This window comes from Poecilia reticulata, chromosome 17, assembly GCF_904066995.2.
Source record: "Poecilia reticulata chromosome 17, P_reticulata-male-v2, whole genome shotgun sequence".
NCBI classification, from domain to species: Eukaryota; Metazoa; Chordata; class Actinopteri; order Cyprinodontiformes; family Poeciliidae; genus Poecilia; species Poecilia reticulata.
This window is the reverse complement of record NC_088846.1, coordinates 13,273,676-13,287,219: the sequence shown is the minus strand read 5'-3', so window position 1 is coordinate 13,287,219 and position 13,544 is coordinate 13,273,676. Positions and strand designations below refer to the sequence as shown.

The 13,544-nt window shown below is 40.0% G+C and overlaps 2 protein-coding genes across 2 annotated transcripts in view; both read right to left on the bottom strand.

Moving 5' to 3' along the window:
• The window catches only part of LOC103479415 (myomegalin), a 43,817-nt gene extending 37,621 nt beyond the window's left edge, over positions 1–6,196 (bottom strand). Inside the window, exons 1-3 of the mRNA XM_081598378.1 lie at positions 6,019–6,196; positions 4,054–4,100; positions 3,861–3,928 (exon numbers count right to left, since the gene is read on the bottom strand). Coding sequence (XP_081454504.1) covers positions 3,861–3,928; positions 4,054–4,100; positions 6,019–6,068 — 165 coding nt within the window. The 5' untranslated portion in view covers positions 6,069–6,196. The remainder of the gene's footprint in view (positions 1–3,860; positions 3,929–4,053; positions 4,101–6,018) is intronic.
• Positions 6,197–11,729: 5,533 nt separating this feature from the next.
• LOC145548066 (uncharacterized) lies at positions 11,730–12,925 on the bottom strand. Its single transcript, XM_081598565.1, has 2 exons — positions 12,462–12,925; positions 11,730–12,362 (listed from the first exon to the last, which is right to left on the bottom strand). Exons 1-2 carry the CDS (start codon positions 12,664–12,666, stop codon positions 12,127–12,129), a joined length of 441 nt encoding a protein of 146 aa, XP_081454691.1. The 5' UTR covers positions 12,667–12,925; the 3' UTR covers positions 11,730–12,126.
• Between the last annotated feature and the right edge of the window lie 619 nt (positions 12,926–13,544).

The following is a 13,544-nucleotide window of genomic DNA, read 5'->3' as shown; positions in this document are numbered from 1 at the left end:
GGCTTCTCTGACAGACCGTGAGGCCTGGCTGCTGTCTCCAGACCAGGCGCTCACTGAAACTAAAACACAAGCACACAAACACTCAAACTCTTGACACTCGCCGGACGTTTTCAGGGCAGAGAGCCACTCTGCAGCACAGCCGTCAGAGATGCAGCCGCAGTGGCTCCATGGTGGGCTGTGGACTGCCTGGGGATGGGACAGGAGCTTATTTTACAGGAGGAGACATCCCAGGAATCCCACACCGCCAGGGGAGACGAGTGGAAGAGGAGGAGAGGAGAGGGAAGGAGGGAGGAGGAAGGAGGAAGCAGAGGGCTTACAGGGAGTTGTGACACAGTGAGAAATCTCATCCCTCTGCTAAAAAGGCGAGGTGAAAGGACAAACAGGGGCTGGATGAAGAAGAGGCTCACTGTTGAGCTTACAGTCTGGTTAATCACAGCTAAATGAATCAGAGGAAAATCTCACTGAAGTCATCAGTTCAGTGACACTTTAACAGGTTTATCTATTGTATCAGAACCAATGTAAATGCAACAACGACGTGGGTGATTGGCTTTAGGTTTCAGTTCTGCTTTCCAGAGAGAACATCCCACTTTGAGCTGAGAGTCATCACTTATTCTTATATCGCTAAATATAATGCTCCAAGCCCTTCATGTCACATGGTAGCTTTGGGCCAAATTGCATAACTTATCTTGCTGCAATAAAAAGACCTTAAAAGAGAGGATTTCATCCACAGTTCTATTTTTTTAATTCATCCATTCATAAACACACGTAAACACAGCTAGAAAAGGCTGATATCCCTCTCCTTGGCTCATTCTGGGGGACTCTGGGTCTTTTCCAGACCAGCAGGAAAATAAAATCCCTCCAGTAGGTTCTGGGTCTGTCCCAGGATCCCCTTCCAGTGGGAGATGCTCCAAAAGCAGATTTCAGTCTGACTATATGTAGTTGATATCATTCAACCTCACTCACTAACTTCGGTTTCTTTCCCGGCCAGCAAGGGGACATTTAATATCTCCAAAATCCAGATGATCCTGTGGAAAGTTAGCATGCTAGCAGCTTGGCTAACATCTTACCCACCCCAGATGTTCTGCCTCTCTGCGTGAGCCCACATAATACTAAGAATAAAAAAGGGAAACAACATAGAAAGGTGCCATCCTAGTCAGGAATTAAGGATGTTCTTGCAGGGAGAAACTACCATTAAATCGTTTCCCACCATTTCCTCTACAGCTGATCTAAAACAACAACAACAAATAAACCCAGCTCTGACAAAGACGAAGCAGCTAAGAGTTAAAGTTGGAGAAGCTGCTGGGACAGGGATAAACAGGTGAGTAAAAAGAAGCTGGAGAAGAAACAGGAGAACTGGGATCTCTGAGCCAGGAGGCTATAAATAGGGAGGTGTCCTGAATCTCACAGAGCAGAGAATCCCGAACCGTCCCACAGAGAGATCAGTAACCAGAAGAGAGTAAAGAGCAAAAACAGAGCATGGATCTTCATGAAATGTGTCTCTTTTTATTTTGTCTTTTACCAAGCGGCAGATCTCTAGAACCAAATAAAAGGGTCTGATGAGGTTGTGATGAAAACAGATTAATTACCTCATTTCTAGTTCTGGCCATTAAAGAGTCGCATTTCGTCCTTTTGCTAAATAATTCAGAACAGGCATAGGCAAGGCGCCAAGATAAGTCCCCCACATGACTTTAGTGATGACATCATGTGTGTCAGTTTAACTATTCACACATGATGACATTATCTTATCTTCAACAACACACACACACACATGCTTCAGCTCTGGATCAGTAGTGGACAGCCCAAGTTTGAGTGTGTGTGCTCAGAAACTTTAAAGTGTGTGTGTGTCAGGAGGAAGAGCGACACATCCGTGGACTTCCACCATGAAGAGACTCTTCTTTTCTTACACGGCTCAGCAGCTCCGCCTGCAATATTTGTTTTGTTTTGTTTTGATGTTCAATGTGTCTGGATTTAAAAAAAACTTTTTGAAATGAACACTAAAGCGCGTGTTTTAAGGAAAGGTGTGAGAATGAAATCAAAACCTTTCTGAGCTTTGAGAATTACAGAGCTCAGAAAGATTACAACACATCAGTGATCAAACATGCCTGTGACGGTCTGGGGCGTAATTGAAGAGCATAAGATGAACTTTTGGGAGTGGCCTAATCAAAGTTTGGACCTAAATCTGATTGCATTGCTTTAAACATACCATAAATGCTTGGAACGTCTCCAGCAAAGAAGAGTGGGCCAAAATACCTTAACAACACTCGCTGGCAGTCGCTGCAAATGCTTGATGACAGTTGTGGCTCTCCAGGGTAGAACAAGCAGTTGTTAGCTTTTCACACAGAACAGGGGTAGTTCGGAATGCGTTTATTTTCATCAAATACAATTGTCATTTAAAAACCTCTGTGTTAGCAAAAATTGTTGTATGTTGTAAAACTGTATCCTTTAAGCAATAAACTGTTTAAAGAAGAGCCTTTGTGACAAACATTTAGCAAACTTTTCAAAAGCCACATATTTTCTAGTGTTTAAAATGTAATATGCTAGCCGGTCTAGTGTGCTAATCAAGGCCTTTTGCAGTCCTATTTGTATGTTTTTATTCACTTTAATAGTATGAATGTACTGCAACAATTAGCCTACACCAGTAAAATAAAACATTTTCTTTCTCTGTTTTTGAATGTGCATTATGCAAATTCCTCAAACTTTGCTTTTTTGTAAGAGTTCACACTTCCTGATGATCAGCTTAAGTGTATTTAATTGGCCCCACATGTTTGCAAAGGGACGTTTTAATTATTTTACAAGCAACAAGAGCAAAATTTTCACTTTCTGCAGTTTATGGGAGGTTTTGTGAAACAGTGACGACACAATGTCATTTGTTATTCATCTAGCATTGTATTTATTACACTTTAGAATATTATAGGGACATCATTTTTATTTTATTGTATTTTGTACCTGAAATTAATGAATTTATCAAATATGACAAAACTAGAAAATCTTTGTCCGAAAGCACCACATCTAAAGGTTAATATTGCTTTAAATTGCCACATAAAATATGATTTATCTTTGTTTCTACTTCATCTTCAGAACTCAACCTAAACAGCAAAACATGCAAAAATATAAAGTGAATTATTATTGTCAAAATTTAACCAGTAAATAAATAAATAAACAAATAAAGAAACTTACATTTCTATTTTTAGAATTTCAGTTAAATTGTTGACTGAGTAAAGTCTATTATTCCATGTAGTCACTATTACACTATTTTATCTGCAAATTCCCAAAATGCTATTATCTTCAAAAACAAAGATTCATAATGTAATGCTTTTAAAGCAAGAGGTTTGAAAGACGAGTTACAAACGTTAATGTCTACAAAACTTGCAATACTTCATGAGTATCTTGGTACTTTTTGGACTTACTGTAAAGTCCAACTCCAGAAAACGACTGAATAAGATCACAAGCTTAATACAGTTTGGTAAGTGTGTGAGTATTTATGAATCAAATGTGGCAGCTCGCTTCTTACTCATAATAACATGATAGTTACACTTACTAAATACGATGTCCTTCTGAAAATATATTAAAATGTAGTTGGGCATCAACAGGGGTGTTGCAGACGACATCGAATTCTTAATTGAGTCCCCAAAGGAAGATTAAAATAGAGTTCTGGGTGTTTTTCATCTGTTCTCCACTTGAATTTTTAATTTTAATTTTTTTTACTGTAATAATTTCTGGCTAAATTAGGCCTAACTACACATTGCCTCCTTTTAGTAGCAAAGATGCCATTCATCATGCTGGTGCAGCAGAGCACACTTACGGTTTGCAGAGCATTTAAGCACAGTGACGCGTATCAGAGGGAAGGCAAAGAGTCTCACCTGCTCAAACTGCTTGAGTGTGTGAGGCTGAAGAGGAGGAGAGTTGTCTGCTTCATCACTACACAAATCTAAACAAGAGAAAGCAGTCAAATTAGAGAAATCACAGAAAAACAACAAAAAAATAAAGTTATATCTAGAAAGTTGATCTTTTTTTTTTTTTTTTTTACATATGGTTGATTAAATAAAAGCTTACCTGTCATGTGACCTGTGGTCTTAGATGATGAATTCCCCCCCACAGCGCTGTTAGAGGAAGAATGAATACATAAGTAGGGAGCGCACTGAAAAGTCACACCTAAAAAGTATCTGTTACTCCACACTACTTTCTAAATTAAGCAAATGACACAGAATAATTAACAGCTGACCATTCCGTATCCAGGAAGAATGAATTTTGAATTAAAATGCAACAATCACTTTTCACTAAAACAGCAGGATGTCATTTATAAACCCAGGGTTGTAAAGCTCATTGGGGAGTCTCAGCAGGGGAGATATGTGGTGTTTGGGGAGGTTACTCTTGGGGTCAGAGTTCAAATAGTCCTAAATACCAACTGCTAAGCAACCAGAAGGCTACGTTCTGATCATAACCACAGTTAGGAGAAGCAGTGAGCGACAAACACACATAAGCACATAGTGCCTTGCAAAAGTCTTATAATATTATAAATTGTATTATTTCATATAATAATACTGTGAAGCAGAGAAAGCGGTGTTTAAAATACCTTAAAGCAAAAAAATCTGAGAAGTGTGGTAAATATTTGCATAAAAATATTAACCCGAGTTAATACTTTTAGAAACATATTTTGATGCAGTTACCCCCCCCGGCAGTCTTTTGATGTTGGTTTTTCTAAAAGCCTTTATATGTCTAGAGATTTATATTTCTTTAGCCACATAAGATGGAGGATGCCTGTAAATATTGATTTTCAATCCTTCCAACAGATTCTCGTATGGATTTAAGTCTGAACTTTGACCTGGTGAACCCCCCCTGCCTCAAATGTTTTGAAGCTTTTTTTTTTTTTTTTTTTTTTTTTTTTAACAATTGCTCCTTCCTAGATGGCTCTGTAATTACCTGCATCCATCCAAGTTTTTGCTTAGTTTTTCCTTCTTTAACAAAAATGTGCATCCATTGTGTTGGTTTATTTTTAAAATCTCAATAAAACTCATTTGTGTTTTTCACTATGATGTGGTAAAAGTTCAATGGCTATTAAAACTTTTGCAAGGCAGTCGATGTACAGTCAGAACTACTAACCAGACAGACACACCCCAACATGCAGCAGCAGAGGCACTTTTGCACACTCATTTGCGAAGACTTTGCTAAGGACAGTGCTCCACACTGAGTCAATGCATGGTAAATTCTCCTGGCAGCTGCTGGACCATAAAACGTAAAGACAGCTGGTGCGTGCCAAAGATTTAAAACTTCACCAAGAAGGAATAGAAGGGGTCTAAATGTAGCATAAGTGTTGTGGGCTGGCCACTGCACAACTGTTTTCTAAATGAAAATATCTGCGGGAAAGCCCAGTAGTTAGTGTTTCATGTGGGAGGATTCTATAATGCAGCACAAAATATCATAATATGAGCCAGCTCCTTATTTCAGCATGCTTACCGACTCATTTGATCCCTATAATTTGTTCTGCTTCATCATTACCTGAAGAAATGTGATCTAATCAGCTGTGTTGAGTGGTTCCCAGGCCAAAAGGAGAATTGGCCTACTTTCCCTTTTACATCCTAATTTATGCCCAGTATTGCAAACTAGGTCAAATTCTGCTACATAACATTCAAATGTAGTCCCTGTTAACTTATTGGTTTTATTACATCAACTAATTGAGAAACACTCAAGACAATACCGCTGTGAATGTAAAAAGCGGCATCGTCAACTGCATCTGATTTATAGAGCATGCAGTGATAGAGACAGCCACACACTGTCAGCAGAAAATGGCCTGCTGTGTGATGGGCTGAGACAAACATGGCTGATAATGAATAAATAAGCTCTATTCTTGTTACAAAGAGGCGCTCATATTAGCCTAATCCGCAGTTTGTCAGTCGTGTTTTGTCTAAAAGGTGAAATAGAATAAATTGCCCAATGAGAGCGCCTCCTACATGTCTCCCCCTCTCTCTCTCTCTCTCTCTCTCTCTCTCTCTCTCTCTCTCCTCACACATTCCACCTCACCTCTCTGAATTTCTCCAGATTTGCTCCGGCGACGTTGAGCTCCAATCCATAAAGGCTGCTCCTTCAGTCAGCGGACATCCATGCCGCAGAGCCGCTACCTTCAAACCGAGTCGTTCATTGCTGCCGGTGGTCACAGAGGGGCATGTTATCTGCAGCAGCGCCGCACAGCACAGCAATCAGGATGGGAGGGGGCGTGAGCGCGCGCGTGTGTGGGTGGGTGCGCGCGCGCGTGTGTGTGTGTGTGTGTGTGTGTGTGTGTGTGTGTGTGTGTGTGTGTGTGTGTGTGTGTGAGGATGCGCGTCCCCGAATATGTGTGGAAAAGGAGGTTAGAGAACCCCCTCAAAGAAACACGGCACACAGACCCCCTGCTGTTCATCCAGCCAGGAAAATATACTTCCACAAGATGATCCTAAGAAATGACGATGTGTTCAAGAGTATCAGCTATTTTATTTGATATAACAAGAAGTAGTGGATCTACTCTACATCTTACAGATACTTTTTTTTTAACTTCACTGATTGTAAAATGTTCTCTAAATCGTGTCTAAGTCATATTGCAGTGTGTTGTTCACATTACATGCTGTAATATGCCTGAATAGAGAAAATGTTTCTAGAGTTTTATTAAGATGGCATCATGAGTTTTCAAACATTTTCTAGATAACAGAGAAGTGATTACGTAGTTAGAGTTAATGAGATTATGTCAACATCTCCATATTCTAAACCAATTGTTTTTTGTATTTCTAAAAAATATAACATTATTTGAACTTGTTACAGAGCTGAAACTACAATCAGCTTTACGTTTTAGGCAGTACCACCCAAAAAACAACAACAACAAAACAAAACCCTAATCTTTGAGAGCTCGTTTTCTTTTTGTTAAATCTTCCGTACCACAGCGCCCTCTCTTGGACAGTTTCTGGCCAATAATTATCTGTGTTGATGCAGTACTTACAAGAGCATGAGACATTACACTTCTCAAAAGCTTACAATTTTATTTAGAGGTCAAATAATATGTTGCCTTCTTCAAACTTACAAAAATACAGGCTTTATCGCTTTAAAAATGTAACTAATACATTTTTATCTGCAGCAGCATTCATTGCTGCAGAAGTGCTTTTAATCACAATATTGTCCCATTTCATTAAATACGTCAGTTAAATGAAACAATAAAGCATGATATCCACCCGAATTTATCATTTCAATTTTCTACCAACATAAAGCAGTAACATTAAAGATTTAAAAGTTATTTTAATTCTTGGTTGTTAACTGATAGTATCAATGTTTACGTGTTTTTTGTCCTTGTGAGAGTCTGATACTAGAAGTACTAACGAGATAATTTTAGTTTTCTAGAATTTTTTGCACTTATACAGATATCAACCAGTAGATGGCAGTGCTGCACTGAAGAACAAAACTTTCCAATAAGCCCGTTGATTGTTTGATCAATATTATCATCCATCCATTTTCTTTACACCCTTGTCCCTAGTGGGGTCGGGAGGGATTTGTCCTCCACTTGTTACCTGTATTAATGGCACCTATTTGAACTCGTTATCAGTATAAAACACACCTGTCCACAACCTCAAACAGTCACACTCTAAACCCCACCATGGCCAAAACTAGAGAGCTGTCGAAGGACACCCGAAACAAAATTATAAACCTGCACCTAGCTGGGAATACTGAATCTGCAATAGGTAAACAGCTTGGTGTAAAAAAATCAACTGTGGGATCAATTATTAGAAAATGGAACACTTACAAGACCACTGATAATCTCCCTCGATCTGGGGCTCCACGCAAGATCACACCCGTGGGGTCAAAATGATCACAAGAACGGTGAGCAAAAATCCAGAACCACATGGGGGAACCTAGTGAATGACCTGCAGAGAGCTGGGACCAAAGTAACAAAGGCTACCATCAGTAACACACTACGCCACCAGGGACTCAAACCTGCAGCGCCAGACGTGTCCCCCTGCTTAAGCCAGTACATGTCAAGGCCCGTCTCAAGTTTGCTAGAGAGCATTTGGATGATCCAGAAGATGACTGGGAGAATATCATATGGTCAGATGAAACCAAAGTAGAACTTTTTGGTCAAAACTCTACTCGTCGTGTTTGGAGGAGAATGAATGCTGAGTTGCATCCAAAGAACACCATGCCTACTGTGAAGCATGGGGGTGGAAACATCATGCTTTAGGGCTGTTTTTCTGCCAAGGGACCAGGACGACTGATCCGTGTAAAGGAAAAAATGAATGGGGCCATGTATCGTCAAATTTTGAGTGAAAACCTCCTTCCATTAACAAGGGCATTGAAGGTGAAACGTGGCTGGGTCTTTCAGCAGGACGATGATCCCAAACACACCACCCGGGTAACGAAGGAGTGGCTTCGTAAGAAGCATTTCAAGGTCCTGGAGTGGCCTAGCCAGTCTCCAGATGTCAACCCCATAGAAAATCTGTGGAGGGAGTTGAAAGTCCGTGTTGTCCAGCGACAGCCCCAGAACCTCACAGCTCTAGAGAAGATCTGCATGGAGGAATGGGCCAAAATACCAGCAACAGTGTGTGAAAACCTTGTGAAGACTTACAGAAAACATTTGATCTCTGTCATTGCCAACAAAGGGTATATAACAAAGTATTGAGATGAACTTTTGTTATTGACCAAATACTTATTTTCCATCATATTTTGCAAATAAATTCTTTAAAAATCAGAAAATGTGATTTTCTGGATTTTTATTTCTCCTTTTGTCTCTCATAGTTGAGGTACATCTATGATGAAAATTACAGGCCTCTATCATCTTTTTAAGTGGGAGAACTTGCACAATTGGTGGCTGACTAAATACTTTTTTGCCCCACTGTATATGCACTGCTCAAAAAAATAAAGGGAACATTTAAACAACACAATATAACTCCAAGTAAATCAAACTTCTGTGAAATCAAACTGTCCAGCAACACTGATTGACAATCAATCAATTTCCCCTGCTGTTGTGCAAATGGAATAGACAACAGATGGAAATTATGGGCAATTAGCAAGACACACTCAATAAAGGAGTGGTTCTGCAGGTGGGGACCACAGACCACTTCTCAGTACCTATGCTGTCTGACTGATGTTTTGGTCAGTTTTGAATGTTGGTGGTGCTTTCACACTTGTGGTAGCATGAGACGGACTCTACAACCCACACAAGTGGCTCAGGTAGTGCAGCTCATCCAGGATGGCACATCAATGTGATCTGTGGCAAGAAGGTTTGCTGTGTCTGTCAGCGTAGTGTCCAGAGGCTGGAGGCGCTACCAGGAGACAGGCCAGTACACCAGGAGACGTGGAGGAGGCCATAGGAGGGCAACAACCCAGCAGCAGGACCGCTACCTCTGCCTTTGTACAAGAAGGAACAGGAGGAGCACTGCCAGAGCCCTGTAGCCCAGAGACCATATGCTGGTGCGGTTGGCCCTGGGCTCCTCCTAATGCAGGACAATGCTAGACCTCATGTGGCTGGAGTGTGTCAGCAGTTCCTGCAAGATGAAGGCATTGAAGCTATGGACTAGCCCGCCCGTTCCCCAGACTTGAATCCGATTGAGCACATCTGGGACATCATGTCTCGCTCCATCCACCAACGTCACGTTGCACCACAGACTGTCCAGGAGTTGGCGGATGCTTTAGTCCAGGTCTGGGAGGAGATCCCTCAGGAGACCATCCGCCACCTCATCAGGAGCATGCCCAGGCATTGTAGGGAGGTCATACAGGCACGTGGAGGTCACACACAATACTGAGCCTCTTTTGACTTGTTTTAAGGACATTACATTAAAGTTGGATCAGCCTGTAGTGTGTTTTTTCACACAACAGGCTGTGTGTGTGTATGGCTCCAAATCCAGGCCTCCATTGGTTAATAAATTTGATTTCCATTGATGATTTTTGTGTGATTTTGTTGTCAGCACATTCAACTTTGTACAGAACAAAGTATTCAATGAGAATATTTCATTCATTCAGATCTAGGATGTGTTATTTGATATATATATATATATATATATATATATATATATTTGTGTGCTTTGGAGTTTCTGTGCTGATTAATTTTTTTGCAAAGCGATAAAAGCTGGTAGCTCTTGACTTGCTACAAAATAAACCTATATTTCCTCCCTCAGGCCACCGGCTGCAATGTTGACACCTTGAGATGCCATGAGACCTAAACTCTGAACATCATGGCATGGAGTGCATCCCAGATTTCCATGACTGGCATATAACCATTCATTTTAGCTTGTTAACTGGTTCTATTGATCCAGACAGAGGGATAATCAGTAACCCAGCATCATGACCTGTTTGTTCTGAAGATCCTGCAGCTTCCACTTCTCTTCCTAACATGGCGACTCCTCACCCTGACTCTCATACTGATAGGAGGAACCACAGAGCTCTGTTAGGTTAAAAGCACATCTTCTGAAGTTGGGATATTTTTCCTCCAACAGGTTCCAGAGGAATGGAATTTATTGGACTGGCTCATTTTCAACAGTGGAGCTATAAAGGTTGAAAAAGGTTATTATTTTGGAGAATCATCAATATCAATATTTCCACCAAATAAGAGGCAAACAAATTAGTTTGATAGAGGAAATGTCTCTCAGACTCTGAGCTCAGAGAAGATGCCAGAGAGCACCAAACTATTTTTTAGACAATTTAACTTCACATAATTAAAGCGGTAGAAGCCATTTGTTTGTTAAATACTTAATGAAACCGTGTTTGATGTGTGTTGTAAATGATGTATACTCACAAACAACGAGGTAATTAGTCCAAGTTTGTCATTTATTGAACATTCAGAAACTACAGCGGCTGTAAAGAGCCATAACAAAGGTAAACAAAGGTAAAACAACCTGAACAGGTGATCAACTCTAAACCACTCGCACATTTTTATTCTCCGTCTCTTTCTGTCATTTAAGCACACCTGTTGCCATGGCAACCTCCTGCGCTCCACAAGCTGACCAGAGATTACGTTAAAAACAGCCAGTACGTTACGATATCAGGTTTTCAGGCTTGACATTTATTTTGCTATCATTAATAAGCCTAATGAACACAGTGGTGGTTGATTAGCTAATTTAAACTCCTCCTCTGCTCGTTATTTTGATAATGGAAAAGAAACGCACAGAATTGCGCAACACTTTGTTGAAATAATCAGTGAGAATGCATTACTGGATTCTCACTTATTAAGATCCTGCTCACAATTTTTGGTCGTTAACTACTTCTGCTGTCTTCAACTAATTGTGCTAATTCATGTATCAAAATGTTCAGCTTCTGGAGATTTATGCGATGACTTTTGGTAAACTTCACTATTGTACTTTTTGCAATGGATTTTTTTTTGTTTTTTTTACTGCATCTCCCCTTATTTTCACTCCGTGTTTCCAGACTGGCTGTTTGGGAAGCAGCCTGAAGAAGTGGTGGTGAACTATTGTGATGTATTTATTTCACTTTGTTGAAATAATAATTACTGAGATTATAATTTTTGTTTGGTCATTAATTTGAACACATTTTGTTGATTTTGTTGTTGTTCTTTAATAAAGTTATGAACGTTTTGATAAGGAGTCAGAGGAGGACGTGCTACCTGATGCCGAGATCGACTCAAACCCTTCCGTGATCGACGTATCGCAGCCCTGCTGAATGAAAAAACAATATGAATTTGGGGTTGGGAGCTATTCATTAACTAATTAAGACGTGTTTTAGGTTGTTCTTGAAAAACTAATCAATCACGGTTGATTAGTGGGTGCACTCACAGCTGCACAGAGAACCCATTGATTTTCTACAACAGACAGCCGCTCCTCTCTCTTGCAGGTACTGCGTAGCCCTGCTAAATCTTTTAGGGGTACGCAGAACCCGACCGTACCCCCCTGCTTTCACCCCTGGTTAGTTCAGATCAACTGTTATGCGATGCCTGTTTATAGCGGGTCTGTTAGTTGTCTTAAATACATACATGTAATTTAGAATCAGATGTAATGACTAAAATTAACCACAAGATGTCCCCAAATGACCAATTAATTTTTCCACCTCTTAAACTACGTCAAACCTGAATATTCACATAATGAAGATATAGTTTTAGATTTTCACTTAAGTAATTAATGTCCCTGTCCATTCAGATCATGTTGATCTTAGTCATCAACATTACTAAGATCTCTTCCCAAAAACAACACGAGGTCCTTTCTTGGTGCTTCGAGGTTCTGTGGAGATGATCCAAATTGCAGGTGATTTCATGAAGTCCCTGTCCACCATCTTGTTCTCCTCTGCCCGAGCCATTGCCTCCAGTTCAGGTGAGGTTTCTGGGGACCAGTCTGCCATAAACTTATCTTTGGCCTCACAATAGTTCACCACCACTTCTTCAGGCTGCTTCCCAAACAGCCAGTCTGGAAACACACAGAGTGAAAATAAGGGCAGATGCAGTAAAAAAAAAAAAAAAATCCATTGCCATCAATAAACTAATAACAGAAAATACAGTAACACACCTGCAAAGTCGTGGATGAGGTCTTTGATGAGGTGGCCAATGATGGCATAAAGAACGGACACCACAATGAAGACGGCTATGAGAAGATAGATGACATAGGTGGGAAGATGGACTGCATCCCGAGAAGGAGGTACATAGGACTCATAAAGCACTGTTCCATCGTCATCCTTGTAACGAATGTTTAGCCTCTGCAGTGGTACATCCATTGTTGTATTGTTGCCCGTTTCCAGTCAGTGAGTTCACTCAGTATCTCAAACCCGTTGGTGCTCAAAGTCTCCAGCATGAGGATTCAATCTGACAGTGTTTTCCATTAAAAAAAGATCAGGAAGAGTGAAAAAGAAATCATCACCATCAAGCTGGTAAAAGTTTAGCAGACATTCTTAAAACCTCTTAAATCACAAATCCTTTTGTGCAGCAGACCTGCATTTTGAAGAAACTTGGTAAAAAAACAAACAGCATAAAGATTCTTACCTTAAAATGTTCTTTATTTCTGACATTGCTACGGACAAACCATATTGCTGTCCATGGAAGTAGCACTCAGAACAACAAGATAAGCTGCAGAGGCTTGAGGCACTTTGCTCCATGTCAGCAGAATGTCTAAGAGCTCATCTATCTATCTATCTATCTATCTATCTATCTATCTATCTATCTATCTATCATGTACAGTAACTCCTGGTGTTTATGGCCAACAATAGCATGTTAACTAGCTTACTAACTATTAAAAAAAATCTGTCTGTACATAAATCTTTTTCACTTGTATGAATGAATAATGGGAACACATTGTTCATCTAGATTGAAAAGTAAATAACATGTATGATATCAGCTGCATAGGGTTAGCAGCCTTTATGAACAAGGTCACCAACTGTGACACACCTAGCTAAGTACCTTACTAGCGACCTGTCTACCCAGTTAGCTGTTTGTTTATTTAAACATAACTTCAGTTCAACTTTCTGATTTGATTTTGAAGTATTGTGGAAGAACATTGTTTACCTGGACTTTATAATACATAAAATGCATGGTGCATATTTTATGAATAAGGTCCTTGTACAGCTAGCTAAACAGCTAGCATTTTTTTAAACTACAG